This window comes from Alternaria triticimaculans, assembly GCF_023758025.1.
Source record: "Alternaria triticimaculans strain BMP 0046 chromosome Unknown scaffold_13, whole genome shotgun sequence".
NCBI lineage: Eukaryota > Fungi > Ascomycota > Dothideomycetes > Pleosporales > Pleosporaceae > Alternaria > Alternaria triticimaculans.
In genome coordinates, this window is record NW_026055970.1 from 238,188 (window position 1) to 255,638 (window position 17,451).

General features: G+C 53.5%; 7 protein-coding genes across 7 annotated transcripts; 5 read left to right on the top strand and 2 right to left on the bottom strand.

Moving 5' to 3' along the window:
• Nucleotides 1-200: 200 nt before the first annotated feature.
• J4E78_007966 (uncharacterized protein) lies at nt 201-1,357 on the top strand (the record flags this gene model as incomplete). The annotated part of the gene is made up of 2 exons (XM_049368569.1): nt 201-208; nt 262-1,357. The coding sequence occupies 2 exons, from the start codon at nt 201-203 to the stop codon at nt 1,355-1,357; spliced, it is 1,104 nt and encodes a 367-aa protein (XP_049219534.1).
• A 907-nt stretch (nt 1,358-2,264) lies between these two features.
• Nucleotides 2,265-4,097, top strand: J4E78_007967 (uncharacterized protein; the record flags this gene model as incomplete). Its single annotated transcript, XM_049368570.1, has 1 exon — nt 2,265-4,097. The coding sequence occupies one exon, from the start codon at nt 2,265-2,267 to the stop codon at nt 4,095-4,097; it is 1,833 nt and encodes a 610-aa protein (XP_049219535.1).
• A 728-nt stretch (nt 4,098-4,825) lies between these two features.
• On the top strand, nt 4,826-6,514 carry J4E78_007968 (uncharacterized protein; the record flags this gene model as incomplete). Its single annotated transcript, XM_049368571.1, has 5 exons — nt 4,826-4,912; nt 4,963-5,019; nt 5,070-5,306; nt 5,357-5,845; nt 5,897-6,514. 5 exons carry the CDS (start codon nt 4,826-4,828, stop codon nt 6,512-6,514), a joined length of 1,488 nt encoding a protein of 495 aa, XP_049219536.1.
• Nucleotides 6,515-7,036: 522 nt separating this feature from the next.
• Nucleotides 7,037-10,730, top strand: J4E78_007969 (uncharacterized protein; the record flags this gene model as incomplete). The annotated part of the gene is made up of 2 exons (XM_049368572.1): nt 7,037-7,399; nt 7,455-10,730. The coding sequence occupies 2 exons, from the start codon at nt 7,037-7,039 to the stop codon at nt 10,728-10,730; spliced, it is 3,639 nt and encodes a 1,212-aa protein (XP_049219537.1).
• Nucleotides 10,731-11,199: 469 nt separating this feature from the next.
• On the bottom strand, nt 11,200-11,834 carry J4E78_007970 (uncharacterized protein; the record flags this gene model as incomplete). Its single annotated transcript, XM_049368573.1, has 2 exons — nt 11,200-11,709; nt 11,757-11,834. The coding sequence occupies 2 exons, from the start codon at nt 11,832-11,834 to the stop codon at nt 11,200-11,202; spliced, it is 588 nt and encodes a 195-aa protein (XP_049219538.1).
• Nucleotides 11,835-12,393: 559 nt separating this feature from the next.
• J4E78_007971 (uncharacterized protein) lies at nt 12,394-13,810 on the bottom strand (the record flags this gene model as incomplete). The annotated part of the gene is made up of 4 exons (XM_049368574.1): nt 12,394-12,632; nt 12,684-13,303; nt 13,351-13,618; nt 13,666-13,810. The coding sequence occupies 4 exons, from the start codon at nt 13,808-13,810 to the stop codon at nt 12,394-12,396; spliced, it is 1,272 nt and encodes a 423-aa protein (XP_049219539.1).
• A 206-nt stretch (nt 13,811-14,016) lies between these two features.
• Nucleotides 14,017-16,084, top strand: NOP7 (mRNA-binding ribosome synthesis protein nop7; the record flags this gene model as incomplete). Its single annotated transcript, XM_049368575.1, has 2 exons — nt 14,017-14,041; nt 14,094-16,084. 2 exons carry the CDS (start codon nt 14,017-14,019, stop codon nt 16,082-16,084), a joined length of 2,016 nt encoding a protein of 671 aa, XP_049219540.1.
• Nucleotides 16,085-17,451: the final 1,367 nt, after the last annotated feature.

Genomic DNA, 17,451 nt, shown 5'->3' on the forward strand with positions numbered 1-17,451 from the left:
TAGAAGGATTTCAGTCGACAGGAACTTACTGTCGATAAGAAAATTTGGGTGACTTACGGCAATTTTTCAAACGCCCCACTTCAACAACCTACTTTACCAAAACGACATGAAGGACGGCAACATTCTACACTGGCTGCGGCGAGAGCAACCCACGCGAAGTCAAACGAAGGCGATGCCTACTTCCTCACAGACAGCTCCGAATGGCCACGTCTCGAAGCCAAAGGCGGAGAAGATCCCACTCGCTGCAAGAATCACTCGAAGTGCAACTGCCGCACAGAAAGTACCAATTGCTGCAAGAGTCACCCGAAGTACAACTACCGCGCAGAAAGTACCAATCGCTGCAAGAGTCACCCGAAGTGCACCTACCGCACAGAAGAAGGCAGGCGGAAATGCGGCGCCATGTGGTCGAGGAAAGGACAAGAAACCAAGGAGGAGGCGGACGAAAGCGCAACTAAAATACGAAAGACTTCAACGCGCGAGGAACGATGCTGGTGCTGCTGAAGCAGTAGAATGCACCTACCCAGAGGAGAACGCCAACACACTGCCATTACCAGTTGGGATGGATGCCTCAGGGGCGCGCCTTCCTGCGGAAGTAGCATCGGAAAGCAGCATCAACAACTCACCACCTGCTCTTTTCACCGCATCACCACTCACCTCAGTGTCTCGCCCACATCTACTCGAAACCAGACTTCAACAACAGTTCTTAGAAGAAGACAAGCAGCAGCAGACCAGAGAAGTAAGAATACCCAAGCAACGGACTACGATGACAAGCAAGAGAGCAGCCAAGAGGCAGCGCAAAGCCCGGAAGGCCCGCGAAGAAGCCCGTGAAGAAGCCCTCGTCTTCATCAAGAGCGAGTCTATCGATGGTTCCCAAGACGTGCCGCGCAACTTCGCCTACGACACTTCAACCGGATCCTCGTCATACCAGTACTCAAGCTCTCCCGCGCGTCAGCCATGGGCCGCGCCGAAGCGAAACAGCATCATCGACCTGATCAGACTATGCACCTACCCCGGCCAAACAATCCACCCAATCTCCGTCAACCGACTCTTCATCCTCCAGCGAGATATCGACGCCGCTATGGACGGCCAGGGTCGTCACGTATGGATTCTACGAAGGCTCCCACGCGACATCACCTTGACGGTGGAACGAAAGGAAGCCATCTGGCTGGCACAAGGGCGAATCAACCGGGTCGTGGATGAACGAGGACGCTCACGCAGACGGCTGAAGCTCGATCGATACGTGCCAGCCGATCGCTGGGTCACAATCGATCGCTATATTCCCGGCATGCCGTACCCTCTCCCTCTGCGCCGCCACGCCATGCCGCGCATGAGGGTATTTTCGAGATCATATTCGTAGCTGTACGGACGTCGTTTTGTTGCTTTCTTTCTGAGCGGGCTATGTAAGAGGGACAACAACGTGCCGCAATATAGCGGATACGCACAGGACATCACAGGTCGGGTCTGTATGCCTTTTCAGAGTGGCGCATGAGAATCAGGCGGACTCCACGTCTCTTCAGGTCTTCTCTTTCGTCATCGCAGGAGGTTCATTAATTGGCTTGCCATCTCGAGGAGGACAGGTGTTCTTCTTTCGTTCTACTTCGATACCGCCACATGGACATCTACCCCTAGCTTCAAAAGTCCACACTTTTCCCAATCTCAGCAAAGCAAGTAATTTAATCAATCTTTCGGACTTTGTGATTCGTTTCCATATTGTGAATCATCACCTAGCTTGAGGGCTTGGTGTCAGTGATGATGTGTATTCTCCAAATGCATAACCTCGTCGCAGTGTCTTGTACGCAGCAGTTAGAAACGCATTAGACTAGGACAAATGTGAACCAGCCGCGTCTACCGTAATTCAACAGGCATTTATTTTACGCGTCGTGCATGTTGCAGTCATGGTTTCTCTCATTCGACGAATTGCTTTCATTTGGTCCTCGTTCGATGTGGGACAACCGTGAGTGGCTCAACGCTACAAGTCATCACGAACCATGGTACAACAAGGTCCTGCACATGGAGAGCTTGTGCAAACTCTATATATCTTCATACAGAACGTAATATCCGAAAAGAATATTGGGTTTCATCCTACCGCCAGGTGAGAGTACGCAGGTACATTCTGCACGTACCTTCAGGACGACTCAGTGAAAGAACCACTGACTACCCTATTACCTGACTCACATCGATCGCGCCTAACTGAACAACTTTACCGACGCACTTGCTTCCCCACTTCACATGTCGTACATCCGAAACAAACATATCATATCATTATGGCGCCGATCCCGATCGCCACCGCCAGCGCCCTTCACTCCGCCAATGCGATAACCCGCCCGCTTACCGACAGCAGAGCCAGCGCTTTAATACTTGGACCGGGACTTTACCCTCATTTTGTCAACTGGCAAGCCAACATCGACGACCCCGAACAACAGGCGCTCTACCCGACCTGGCAAGCATGGAAAAAGACCGTATACGCAGTTCAGCAAGAAAGCATCGGCGGTATACCCAGTCCGCCAGTCTTCAAAGCGTTTACGAACACACCGCGCGTTAAAGAGCATTTCCACGGTCGTGACGAAGACCTGTCCCACATCTTCACGGACGTCGACGACGAAGAGGCAGAGAGAGGACCATCGGACCTCCTCGTCGCGCGCGTCTGCAAACACACCATCCACCCCGGTAACCCATGCGTCGAAATCGGAATTTGTCCAGTCTGCATCATGAAACAATGTCTCGCTTCTCTCGAACGCATCGCGCATGTCTGGCGCATCGTCGGTGGACCTTATAGGCCAGGTCGAAACGAAGCGGGGGTGCATATTATTGACCCTGAAGAGTATGCGATATATCTTGCGGCGAAGGGGTTGTGGATTGTGGAGAAAAAGAGGTGGGCGAATTTGGTTGGGACGTATGAGGATTTCGCGATGGGAGAGAGGGCGTGGGAGGAGGACTCTAGACGGGGTGGTCTTGCGATTCCGGTGGCGGTGACGGAGGCGAGTAGTTGTATTGAAGCGCTGGAACTGGCGGCGCAGAGTCCATTTATTGGGGAGGGGTGGAGTGATGTCTTCGTCCCGACGAGGCATTTGAGAAAGCACGGCGAGAGCAATAAACTACGAGACGACTCTGTTAGCAGCGATGAACTGCCATGTTCTCCACCCGAGGCTCCTGAGATGGATTCAGAAACGTCACGGTACTCCAATGGGGCTTCCGATGGGACAGAGGAGGCAGACGACAGTACCGCAGACTATTACCTCAGAGATCATTCAGACTCGCCGCCTGCCGACCGCGCAGCCGCCCGAGCGGACTCTCCGACTGCCTCTCCCCGATCTAAGACTTCCGCCAGTTCTACCGTGTACACATCTTCACCCCCACCGCCATCCTCTCCACCCCAAAGTCGGTCCTCTTCCTTTGTACCATCCACTCCCATGATCGGCGTATACTTCCCGGACGACCTCCCCTCTCCCTCCACCCGACGGTCGTTGTGCTATAATCGCACTTCTAAGTCCTACGAGAAAGGCAAACACGCAAGTCCATACGGTAGTACAAAGGTCGATACGAGCTTTGCGAACAACTCCGCATACGACGAGTTTGGAGTCGCCGAAGAAGAAGAGCTGAAAATATTGACAGCTGCTCAAGATGAAACTCCTCAAACGGATGAAGACATGAACAAAGGTCGTTTCGCGGGTTTCACAGACGTGAATCTAGACTCGGAAGATGAGGGGACGGAAAGTGAGTGGAGCGATACTACTGATGAAGGAGATGGAGAGGAAGATCTCATGATGGTTGTGGGTAGGACTACCGTGGGTGGGAAGCGGCTGCCGGGTCAAACTACGGAAGTCAACTTCCGACGACCGGTATTTATGTTTAGTTGGCCAGGCCGGGGAGAAGTGGACGAAGAGGGCGATACAGTCTCTGATACAGTCTCTGATACTAGTTCGGATGAGTTTGATGACGATGAGGTGGAAGAAGCGATGCGGGATTTGGATGATGTGGATGTGGTATCGCTGGCCGAGCCGGATCTCCAGGCAACTCCTCGTCGCCGAAGTCATGACGAATTAATCGAATGCGAGGAGGTGGATGAAGAGGAACGCGTGAAGAGATCGCGCCTGTAGGAAAGGCTCCTTTGACCGCTGCAAGCGTTGGATACTGGGAACCCGACTGGAAAGCTATTCATACATACGAATTCGGAAGAGCGTCGTTAGAAATGCCATTCATGATCGAAAATTCGGTTCTTGTTTAGTTAAGGTGTGTAAAGTGCCCAACCTACAATGTTGCAGTTATCTAGGTATACAGTAAAGTACCAGTGTTATTGAACTGTCTAAGAGTTGGCTCCAGGCGAGTCAGGTAACCTACAGATCATGATCAGTGTCCAAGCCATGGCCTTGAACGAAAATCCTCTGGAAAACGGGTTACGGAGTTTCCAATTGGGACGCAGATTCTAGAAGGTTACACTTTGTAAGTTGCGAATGGGCTTGTTGAAGTTCAGCAAGCTGTCTTCATCACTAGAAATAGCTATCAGACGTCGTATAATCATCGAAGAGAGTGTGGCATGCTTCGCGCACGGGACGATGCAGGTGTGATGTAAGAGACGCGCCTGCTCCAAAGATGAGGCTCGTCGGCGGCGGATGTTTGGACCTAGCGCAAGGCGGTGGCCAAAGCGCCCCAGCTCGGAGTGTGGATCTCTACATCACTGACGAGCCGCAACACGACCAGACAACGTCGCCGCCCCATCCCACACCTTCCCCTCTCGCATCCGATACTAGTACTCGCTGTCTCTACTTCACCTGGGAGATAGCAAATACCCCGACACCCGACAGATAAACCCCACGACCCCGCCACCATGTCTAGCGGAGAAGTGCTCAAGGCCGACAAGGACTTTACCAAGGAGGTCGATGCGGCTATCCCAGAGGCGGAGAAGCTAGCTTCTGTATGTCTGATGGCTATCAAAGTTGAAGCGAAGCTAATATAGTTGATTAGAGCAATCCGCAAGCTGGAATCGACAAGCTGCTCACGCTCGAGAAGCAGACCCGCCAGGCACGCCTCCACGTATCCCGTGCGCATGAGCATATTCTGACTACTTCCAGGCCTCAGATCTCGCCTCTACTTCCCGCGTCATAATCGCCATCGTCACAATAGCAAAGAACGCAAAGGACTGGAACTTGATGAACGAGCAGGTCCTGCTCCTCTCCAAGAAGCATGGACAGCTCAAGCAGGCCACCACCAAGATGGTGCAGACAGTCATGGGATTTCTGGATGAGACTCCAAACCTAGAGACAAAGCTGTCCGTCATCGAGACGCTACGGACAGTCACAGAGGGCAAGGTAGGCGACCCCAACGAACAACATGCACGCTGTTGCTGACACGATGGTAGATCTTCGTCGAAGTCGAGCGTGCCCGAGTAACCCGCATCTTGTCCAACATCAAGAAGGAGCAAGGCGACATCGATTCAGCGACGGATATCCTTTGCGAACTGCAAGTCGAGACCTTTGGCTCCATGACTCGTCGCGAGAAGACCGAGTTCATCCTACAACAAGTGGCGCTATGCATACAAAAGGGCGACTGGACACAGGCCGGTATTCTGAGCAGGAAGATCAGCACACGGTACTTTGCGCGGAGACCGAAGAAGACCCCCGAGCAGCTGGAGAAGGACCAGAAGGAGCGGGAAGAAAAAGAGAAGAACCGGAGCGCCGACGACCCGCCCATTGAGCCTGAGGACGATGTAACGGACCTGAAGCTCAAGTACTACGAGCAGCAGATTACCCTGGCCAAGCACGACAACAAGTACCTGGACGTCTGCAAGCACTACCGACAAGTATTGGATACCGAGGCTGTGGAGGAGGACCCCAACAAGCTTCGAGCAGTATGTCCAGAGGCCTGGTCACATTCGCAGCTCTTACTAACATAACTGCAGATTCTCCAGCGCGTCATCTACTTCATCATCCTCGCACCGTACGACAACGAACAGTCCGATCTCATCCACCGCATTCAACGCGACTCGCGCAACTCTCAGATCCCACAAGACGCACAATTAGTTAAGCTCTTCACTGTGCCTGAGTTGATGAGGTGGCCGATGGTTGCGAAGCAGTTCGGGCCTCACCTCACGGAGACTGATGTATTCGACGCGGAGAAGGACGACTCGGATGACCCCAAGGCATTCCAGAGGTGGCAGGATCTCCGCAAGCGTGTCATCGAGCACAACGTTCGCGTCGTGGCCAAGTACTACACACGTATTCAGATCCCACGCTTGACAGAGCTGCTAGATCTTACCGAGGATGAGACGGAGAAGAACATTAGCGAGCTGGTGTCTGCAAAGACCATCTACGCGAAGATCGACCGGCCCGCCCGCATCGTCACGTTCTCGAAGCCCAGGGACGCAGACGATGTGCTGAACGAATGGAGTGGAAACATGAAGAGTTTGTTGGGTCTGCTCGAGCGCGTTGACCATCTCATCACCAAGGAGGAGATGATGGCGCGTATTCAACCCACAAAGGTGGACAAGAGCAAGGCGGCCAAGGGCAAGGCGAAATAGGATTCGCGAAGACCCTCAGGTATCGGCAATCGATGCACGAAGTTTGGGCAGCAATTGGTAGTCTAACAGCCTTGCAAGGTACAGCACTCACGATGATGATGGATGAGAAGTGGCACGATAGTCTATGACTGAGTGCGTATGCAAGATGACTACGAAGCTCAAGTGTTGACCGATGCGCTGCATAGGTTTACGCTTGACAAGTCGGACTGCTGGTCTGAGCGCATGAAGGAAGAATCAGACAACCTAGGCATCTGCTGTAGGATAGTAAAACAAATGAAAGCAACCGCTAGAACAAGAATTTGCCATGAAATATGTGCTTCATATAACACTCTCCTTCGAGCGCTTTTATTGTGATGGACGACATCTGCGCGTTGCATCATCTGCCAAGCCACTTAAGTGCCGACGCGGACTAGCGCAACGCGTCCGACGCGTCCCTTCCTTCCCCGGGATTTGGCAGCGACAGCCGTTGAAAGCACTAGACTCTCAATACCTCACTTTGTGCATCCCCATACCACCGCAATCATGGTTCGTGGCGTGGAAGGCAATGAGATGTCGACACCTCGCGCTTCACAGAAGAAGCAGCCCGCCTCCGCGTCGCAATCGGCCAAGGGCCAAAAGTCCATCCTAGGGTTCTTCCAGAAGAAGTCTACCAACTCACCAAGCCCCGCGCCGTCCGATGCCACACCAGTCAATAAGACACCCACATCAAAATTGGCGAAGAAAGCCTTCGACAAGCCGCCTGCCGCCATCACTCCCGTACCAAGCAGCGACGCTCCCGATTACTCGAGTCCCATCAAACAGGAGCACGAATTGACAGTGGGGAGGAACAAGGAGAACATACTGGCCAAGCATACAGATGCCATTCCTAGTAGCCCAACACGCAAGGTACGCGAGACATGCCGTTGCGTACTCGACTGCAATTACTGACGTTCTGATTCAGGCACGAAAGCCCGTCAACTACGCCGAGTCAGATGACGACGACGAAGATGTGCTGGGTCCAATTGCAAACAATGCAAGAGGCAGAGCTACGAAACGCCAGCGGGTCACCATAGAAGATGATTCAGACGACGAGTTCGGATTAGACGCGGCCACACAGAAGGCAATGCTCGAGGAAGATGACGACGATGTTGATGACTTCGTTGTCCCAGACGATTCCGATGAGGAAGTCATCTCGAAGAAGCGCAAACGTTCAGCAGCACCCAAGGCTCGCACTAAAACATCCCCAGCATCGTCACCGCCCATAATCGAAGCAAAGGATGAAGAGGATGATGGAGACGTCGTCATGAATAGCACGTCTACTGCACAACAATGGATCTACGATCCAGAAAACCCGATGGTATTCAAACCTCGCACAGCCGTGCAAGCGACAAAGAAAGACCCCAGCAAGAAGATCAAAGAACGACCCAGCGCTTCTGAACCCGAGACGAGATACCCATGGCTCGCGCATCAGATGGACGCCGACCGCCATCCCGTCGACCATCCCGACTACGATCCTCGCACACTATTCATTCCCCCAGGTGCTTGGGACAAGTTTTCAGCTTTTGAAAAGCAATATTGGGAGATCAAGAGCAAGTGGTGGGACACTGTCGTCTTCTTCAAGAAGGGCAAGTTCTACGAGCTCTATGAGAAGGATGCCTCTATAGGCCATCAGCTCTTCGATCTCAAATTGACTGACCGGGTCAACATGAGGATGGTTGGTGTCCCAGAAGCTTCCTTGGATATGTGGGCTACCCAGTTTGTAGCGGCAGGTCACAAGGTTGCTAGAGTTGACCAGATGGAGTCGGCTCTAGGCAAGGAGATGCGTGAACGTGACGACAAGGGCAAGACGCCAAAGAAGGGTGGCAAGGAAAACAAAGTGATCCGAAGAGAGCTGGCTACAGTACTCACTTCAGGTACGCTTGTGGATACCGGCATGCTTCAGAGTGAGATGTCGACATACTGCATGGCCATCAAGGAGATTGATCGCGACAACCTGCCAGCCTTCGGAATTGCGTTCGTGGATACTGCTACTGCACAGTTCCAGCTTTGCGAGTTCACTGACGACGTCGATATGACCAAGTTCGAAACCCTCATTGCCCAGATGAGGCCCGGTGAGCTACTCCTGGAGAAATCATGTGTGTCTGCGAAAGCTCTGCGGATACTCAAGAACAACACGCCACCCACAACTATCTGGAACTATTTGAAGCCCAACAAGGAGTTCTGGCCAGCAGACATCACCATCCGAGAGATTGAAGCGAACAACTACTTTGAGTCACCCACAGAAGACAACATTGAGGCATGGCCACCGGTCCTCCGTGAAGCCCGAGAGCAGGAGCTGATCATGTCGTCATTTGGTGCTCTTCTTCAATACCTGCGGACGCTGATGATCGAGCGCGACCTGGTCACACTCGGAAACTTCCAGTGGTACGACCCCATCCGGAAAGCCACAAGTTTGGTTCTCGACGGTCAGAGCTTGATCAACCTGGAGATTTTCGCCAACACTTTCGATGGATCAACCGAGGGTACTCTGTTCGCTATGCTGAACCGCTGCATCACCCCATTCGGCAAGCGATTACTGCGACAATGGGTGTGTCATCCTCTCGCGGATGCCGCCAAGATCAACGCTCGCCTAGATGCCGTTGATGCGCTGAATGCCGATTCTACCATCATGGACAATTTCAGTGCGTCCCTTAGCAAGCTGCCAGATCTCGAGCGTCTCATTTCCCGTGTGCACGCGGGTCGATGCAGAGCGCAAGACTTCCTCAAGGTGCTGGAAGGCTTCGAGCAGATTGAGTATACCATTAGCCTGTTGAAGCAGTTCAGCGAGGGCGAAGGTATCATTGGTCAACTTATTTCTTCTATGCCTGACCTGGCTGCGTCTCTATCCAAATGGAGTTCAGCTTTCGATCGAGACATCGCACGGAAAGAAGGACTGCTCATTCCTGAGCCTGGCATCGAAGAAGACTTTGACAACAGCCAGGAGGAGATCGACACCTGCAAAGCAAATCTCGATGTACTGTTGAAGAAGGCCCGCAAAGAGCTCGGCTCTAATGCTGTCCAATACAACGACATTGGCAAGGAAATCTACCAACTAGAGGTACCCAAGAAGGTCAAAGTTCCCAACAACTGGGATCAAATGTCCGCCACTGCCAAGGTTACTCGCTACTACACTCCCGAACTGAGGAAGCTGGTGCGAGCACTACAAGAAGCGCAAGAGACGCATGGTCAGATTACACGCGAAGTTGCCACTCGCTTCTGCCAACGCTTCGATGAGGATTACAAGGTCTGGCTCGCGGCAGTCAAGATCATCGCTCAACTGGATTGCCTGATCAGTCTCGCAAAGGCGTCTGCTTCACTCGGAGAGCCCAGCTGTCGTCCAGTGTTCGAGGAGGGTAACCGAACTGTCGTTGAGCTAGAAGAGCTTCGTCACCCATGCATGCTCAACACAGTCGACGACTTCATTCCCAACGACATCAGACTAGGCGGCGACTCTGCCAACATCAGTCTACTGACTGGTGCTAACGCGGCCGGTAAATCGACTATCCTTCGTATGACTTGCATAGCGGTCATCCTCGCACAAGTCGGTTGTTACCTTCCCTGCACATCGGCCAGACTCACACCCGTCGACCGCATCATGTCCCGCCTCGGAGCCAACGACAACATCTTCGCAGCCCAATCCACCTTCTTTGTCGAGCTGTCAGAAACACAGAAGATACTTTCGGAAGCGACTCCTCGGTCTCTTGTCATTCTCGACGAGCTCGGTCGCGGTACATCCTCTTACGACGGTGTGGCCGTTGCGCAAGCCGTTCTGCACGACATCAGCACACGCGTGGGCTGCGTCGGGTTCTTCGCCACTCACTACCGTTCTCTAGCTAAGGAGTTCGAGTTCCACCCCGAAGTCGTGAACAAGCGTATGCGCATCCATGTTGATGATGCTTCCAAGTCCATCACCTTCCTCTACAAGCTTGAGGAGGGTGTCGCCGAAGGTAGTTTCGGTATGCACTGCGCAGCCATGTGCGGTATCCCGAGCAAAGTCATCGAGAACGCAGAGAAGGCGGCTAGAGAGTGGGAGCACACGAGTAGGCTGGGAGAGAGGATGGAAGTCAACAAGGACGAGGGTGGTGTTTACGTGCCGCTGGGTCTACAGAGTGACGTTGCTTGGACTCTCAGGGAGGGCTTGGAGGGAGTCGGTGATCGGGCGCTGGATGTGCTGCTCGAAGCCATCTCTGCGCTCTGAATGTCTGAGTGTCTGCTATGTGAGGAAAGCATGTAAGATAGATGTATCGAAGGCGCAACACGGGCGATCGGGAATGGGATTTATTCATATGGGAGAGAGGGATCGGATCTAGGTCAGGCTAGCGTTCTGCTGTAATCATATCCCGTAGTCAGCGTATCGCAAGTCAGTTCACATTCAAAACATCTCGTATCCTGGCGGTGACAATGCCGCGAAACTTGACAGACGTCTTAGTCTCATGGCAGCCTGGAGGTATTCAGTATATTTCACGATGTCACATATTCTAGGCAGGCCACGTGAAGTACACCAGGCATATATGAAATTTGATGAAATGACCACAATCACTACGATGTAGTCGTCCGCCCATACCATGAACTCGCCATAAAAGCCCACACTTTTCCCGCATCTCAGTCGAATACGCACGCAAACGCCTATCACCTTCCTATCCCCACCCCTCCATACCCCCCACTTCCTACTCATCCTCCTCCAACTGTACCGAACGGTACCCGTTAGACGCATTCCGACCAGATCCCTTAGCAGCACCACCACCACCAAAGGTCTCAATGCCATCGAGGAAACCATAGCTCATGCCATCGCGATTGGGGACATCTTCCTCAACGAGATCAAAGCCATCGTCAAAAGCAGGCTCTTCCTTCTTGACTTTGGGACCGTTGAGGCCGAAGTCGTCGTCATCGTCGTCGTCATTGGCGGAGGCCTCGTTGGAGGAAGTGGGCTGGCGGGCGGCACGACGCTTGGAAGCTGAGGCGGGAGCAGCGGCGGTGGCACCACGCTTCTTGGGTGTGGAGGTGGTAGCAGTAGCTCTGGCACGGCCGCCGGAACGTGACTTTGCTGCAGGTGTAGCGGGACTGTCCTCGGATGCACCGGCGGCCATGTTCTTGAGCTTGCGTTTGATGTTGCCGAAGGTGACTGACGCGCTGCCTGGAGTGTAGCCTGTGAGAGCGGCCAACTTGACCATGTCAACCTGGGAGGGTTAGTGCTTGTGTTGAGTGGAAGGCATTGAACTCATACCTTGGGCTGTGGGTCGACGCACTGCCATGCGAGGGCGAGGACCTCGATCTCGCGGGCGGACAGGCTCTCTTTGGGCATGATAGTATTGGTGTGGATGTAGATGTGTTGGTGTTGGAGGTTGTAGATGTTGTAGTACGGACTGGTACTGGTGTGTTGATGAAAGAGTGGTGGAAGAGTGAAGAGGAGAGAAGGATGAAGGCGAGGGGATACGGGCCTTATATGCTGAGCAACAGCAGTAAGCAGGCTGCTTTAAAGAGGTGCAAATTTTACTTTTGTGTGACTCTTTGTAGTTGTGGTGAGAGGTGATAAGGAAAGGTAAAGAAGCACTAAAGAGACAGCTTTACCTCGCTTTTAGTGGCCTAGCAGGTTACTGTGTGGCAGCATATGGTGCAAGTGAGTTTAGCCTGACAAGGACACCACGTGTCTAGGCAGCCATATCCATGGGCGCGAGCCATTTTGCCTGCGTTGGACGTCGAACGGTATCTTTAAGTTACTGGAAAGCTTGGCGTGGTTCACAAGACCTATTTGGATATGGTATCGAAAGTCATGCTCGATTACCACAGGATATTGCGCATATCTTCCGGTCTATTCTCGAGTCGATTGAAGATGACAAGACATAGGCCAGCGTACGAAGAAGCTATATCCTACGTACTTCTTTCCCCAGTAATTCGGGTCTCTCCACGTCCAGCTCATCCCTCAAGGCTGCGTATAGCGAATCTCCTAGAATAATGGACAGTCCCAAACTCCAGACCAGCGTGATGGCATAGAAGAAGTTGGCGTTTCCCGATCCTGCGTAAATCCAAAGATGGTAGAAGGCAGGGCCCAAGAACGATGTGTATAAGATAGCGGACGAAGCCAAGAACGTGTAGCGCATGACTAGGATACAGTTAGTATTGCTATATGAGTTTGAAAGAAAGGGACACTCACGAGGGAACAGATGGCGAAACATGGGTACCAAGGACAGGTAGAGCGCAGCATCCGCTATGCTCGGGTATGGTGTGAAAATGGCGAACACGCCGGTCAAGCTGCAAGCAACGAACAATGGCTGCTTGTGAAGGCGAATGGTAAGGCCTGGCATATACGACGCCGCGTGTAGCCAGAATACGCCGAGGAAGAACTCTCGGAAAGAGTCGAACATCTCGATGAAGAAGTACCACCATAAACCAACATTCGGCGTAAGGTCAGGTAATAGGAGACGCACGCCGTATGTCGCAGAGAGAAAGTCCCATGAGCCCATCAAGAATGCCGAACCAGTGAGCAGGGCGCCTATTGCACCTGCGATACCAAGAGTGTGGGTAATGATGAAGGAAGCGACATCTGGCGCGGTGTTCTTCTTCAAAGTCTTCGAATCGAAGAGGAGGACCATGAGCGGGGGGAACAGGAGTATTGGGTGCATGGCGAAGTACGATGCGAAAGCCGTGGCCAGTATGAAGGTGAAGCTGGCCCCTTGGCACGCCTTAGCCATGGCCGTGAGTATGAAGAGGTTCGTCAGGGCCGAGGTGGAGCGCGCGACGCACGTTAGGACTGTGAAGGGATTGAACAGGAAGCTGGATGATGTCAGCATATATTGTATAGAGAGGCGTAGTATTCCTACCCTGCTGCAATAGCCACACTACTCCATCTCAAGTCCTTCCGCGGGGAAGCAAACAGGCGCGTGACTGACGCGAAGCCGCTCTCTGCCACCTGAGCCAGGGCATTTGCGCTTAGTAAGTCGACGATGGTATAGAAGATGTTGATCGCCAGCGGGGCATGGGCCGGGTTGGGGAAGAGGGAGAAGAGCGGCAGCAGGAGGGGCGCCTGGTGGTATACGCCGCCGTCGTAGGGAGAGACATTGTGGGTGTAGAGGAAGACGCCCTCTTGCACTGGTGGGTGTCAGTAATGCTATACACAGACCATCCCAGATACATACATCTCTTGAAGCCATTCACTGGTGTTGACACCTCGACACGTCCGGCGAGGAGGTCTGGCAGGGCGGGAAAGACAGTGAAGAGGAGCAGGCGCACGGCAGCGGCGGCTGCAAAGAGCAGCATCTTGTGCTGCGTGTCAATGGCCATGGTGACTATGCGCTATGCACTCATTGGCTCCATGGCGGTTCTCGACACCTCGGCGCTGGAGTTCTGGCAAGATGCATGTCGGTGGACCCTGGTCGCGCTAACGCCGGATCCATGTCCGCTAGTTGGCCGCATCTCTAACTTTTTTGCGCCCGCCAAAAGTTCGACCGTCTGCACCGACAGAATCGCGATTTGATCCTCTCTCTACAATGGCTGGTCGCTCAAAAAAGAAGGGTGCGCATTGCCGTCAATCATCGAGAGAAATATCTTGCTAATCCGTTTACAGGCACCTCCGGTGCGGCCAAGAACTACATCACCCGCACGCGCGCCGTGAAGAAGCTTCAGATCTCGCTCCCCGACTTCAGACGACTATGTATCTTCAAGGGAATCTACCCCCGTGAGCCGCGCAACAAGAAGAAGGTCTCGAGGGGCTCGACCGCCGCCACCACCTTCTACTACACCAAGGATATCCAGTACCTGCTCCACGAGCCGCTGCTGGCCAAGTTCCGCGAGCACAAGGCTGTCGCAAAGAAGATCGGTCGCGCTCTTGGTCGCGGCGAGTCTGGCGATGCATCGCGCCTCGAGAAGAACCTCATGCCCAAGGTCAAGCTCGACCACATCATCAAGGAGCGCTACCCTACCTTCGTCGACGCCCTGCGCGACCTCGACGATGCCCTCTCCATGCTGTTCCTCTTCGCCAACCTCCCCTCGAGCGACCACGTCCCCGCCAAAACCATCGCCCTCTGCCAGCGACTGACCCGCGAGTTCGAGCACTACGTAATCACCTCCCACGCCCTCCGCAAGTCCTTCCTCTCCATCAAGGGTATCTACTACCAGGCGACGATCCAGGGTCAAGACATCCTTTGGCTGGTCCCGTACAGGTTCGTCCAGCGAACAGGCGGCGATATCGATTTCAGGATCATGGGCACTTTCGTCGAGTTCTACACGACCCTCCTCGGCTTCGTCAACTACCGCCTCTACACTTCAGTCGGCCTGGTATACCCTCCCAAGTTCAACGCGAAGAGCGACGAGCAGGGTGGTGAGCTTGCTGCATTCCAGCTTGAGGGCAAGGCCACTGCTACCAACGACGCAAACGGCCACGATGAGAATGGTGCGGTTAACCCCGAGGCACAGGCGATTGCGGACAGGCTTGCAGCTATGCCCGATGCTGAAGAAGAGGAGAGCACCACTGCCGTGGCCAAGGTTGTCACCGAGGACGACGAAGAGGAGGCCAACGACGAGATTGACAAGTTCGAGCCTACTGCGCCCGACGCCGATATCCTGCCCCAGCCTCAAGCAAGCAGCGCCGAGATCGCATCCTTGTTTGCGCCCTTCACCTTCTATCTGGCGCGAGAGACACCCAGAGCATCGCTCGAGTTCATACTAAAGGCATTCGGCTGCAAGAGAGTGGGTTGGGACGGAACGCTAGGCGATGGCGCCTTCACAACCAACGAGTCGGACCCGAACATCACACATCAGATCGTCGATCGACCCGCGCTTTCCAACGGTGCTCCTGCACAGGAGGACGGTGCTGCTGCTCCCAAGGCCCAATGGCCATACTCGATGATGCCTGGACGCACCTACGTTCAGCCACAGTGGGTATGGGACAGCATAAACCAGGGCAAGCTGTTGCGACCAGATCACTACGCTCCCGGCGCAGATCTGCCGCCCCATCTCAGCCCTTGGGTCAAGCCAAAGAAGGGCGAATACGACCCCAACCTGCCTCTTGCGGCACAACAACCAGAGGGCGAGGCTGAGGCGTTTGAGGACGATGACGAGGAGGCCACTTTCGACGTTGATGGAGACGAAGACATGGACGCCATCGTTGACCGTGAAGGCTCAGTGGAAGTTGGCGAGGGCATGGATGTCGCTGACGACTCTGAAGACGACAGTGATGATGACGAATCGGATGAAGCTGGCGCGGGTGGTGAGGAGTTCGACGGCTTTGACTCCGATGCCGAGTCGGACATCTCAGAAGGAGAGGCTGCCCGTCTTCAGCACCAGCGTGAACTGGAAGCTGAGGCCACTGGCAAGAAGCTCGAGGTCAAGAAGCCGACCAAGAAAGAGGAGAACGCTGTTATCCGCAAGAAGGCCGAGAAGAAGAAGCGCGCTGAAGAGGAGGAGCGCGAGAGGCAAAAGATGATGTTGTCTAACAAGAAGCGCAAGCTGCTCAAGCGTATCGAATACGGAGAGAACAAGCGCGAAAACGAGTCTGAGAACCTGCGCAGAAAGCGTGCGAAGGTTGAGAAGGCCAAGGCTGCTGCTGAGGCCCTGTAGGTTCGAGTATGTGTATATGATGCATCAAAAGCTTAGGCCGGCGTTCTTTGGGCAGGAGTTTGGCGCGCTTAACGAACCTCTATATGCTGCATGTAGTAAATCGATACCTTTTCTGGCTCTATGTCATGGCCGTAGCTGTTGAACTCTCTCCCCAACGGGCTGTGATCGCTAGTTGGGACGCACGGACTGGGGCTGTCAGATGCGTGGCGCAGCCATCTTTGACCCAAAGAACATGATGAACACTCGATGACTCAACCAGAGGATATATGAACCATGGCTGCACCCATATTGCACTTGGTCTCTAACGTTCAACTGCAAGCCCATACGATCAATACATGCCCAATCCAACAGCATGTAGCCACGCCCACTAGTCCGCGAATATTGACAATGGTAGACCAGGGCCGCGATCCAAACTCGACCATAGTTGACATCGCAACAACGACAATGCTCAACCTGGACAACATGACATAAGATAACTCTTCTTTCCTGCACGACAGGATAAGTTTCATCACCGCATGTCGAGACCACAATAACCCCCTCTTTCGACACTTCCCACAAAGACGTCGCAAAAGCAACACGCCGCAGATAAACTCGAACACAAAGAACTAAGACGAAAAGATGAATCCATAACAAGACCCGCCGTCGTTCTCGATCTGCTCCACGAAAAAAAAACCCAGATCCACCATCGTCGCCGCTACCTAAAAGCGCAAAGTGCCGAGCCGCTGCCGAATAGCACCACCTTCCGGAAAAATTGTTCATACTCAATTTTGCTCACTTTAGAACTTTCTGTGGCATAGAAGTTTGAGAAGGTATAGAGATTCTTTGAAACAGTATGGAAGCGAGGCTGACACGGAAAGACCAATCTGGGTCATTGCTTTCACCTAGGGCAACAGGCTGCGCTGTCACGTGATTGCGCGTTCACTCAGACCCGGCAAGAAGCTTGGTTGCTATTGTGGTATCGAGACAATAGGCTCGGTTGTGGTCACCCAGCTGTTGCTTGGACTTGGTATCGATCGTGATCTTAGGACTTCATCTGCTCCTACTACCCATAGGTTTATTTTCCTGTACTCGACACAGCGAGCTGAAGTCGGCAATACCACTCATCGGACTTCACGTTAAACCTCTGGATATCGACGTATTCTGCAACAGGCCACAAGATCCCCCATCCTACAACCAGCTATGGCAACGTCACCACCAACGCCCCTCTTCCCCTCCCTCCCCCCAGAGCTCCGCAACGAGATATACGCCTACCTCTCCCAACCAACCTCCACCTCCACGCCTACAAACAGCCACATACCCCTTGGCTTGAAAACTTTCACCTGCAAACACACAACCACAACCCTCATCCCCATCCACCACAGCACCCC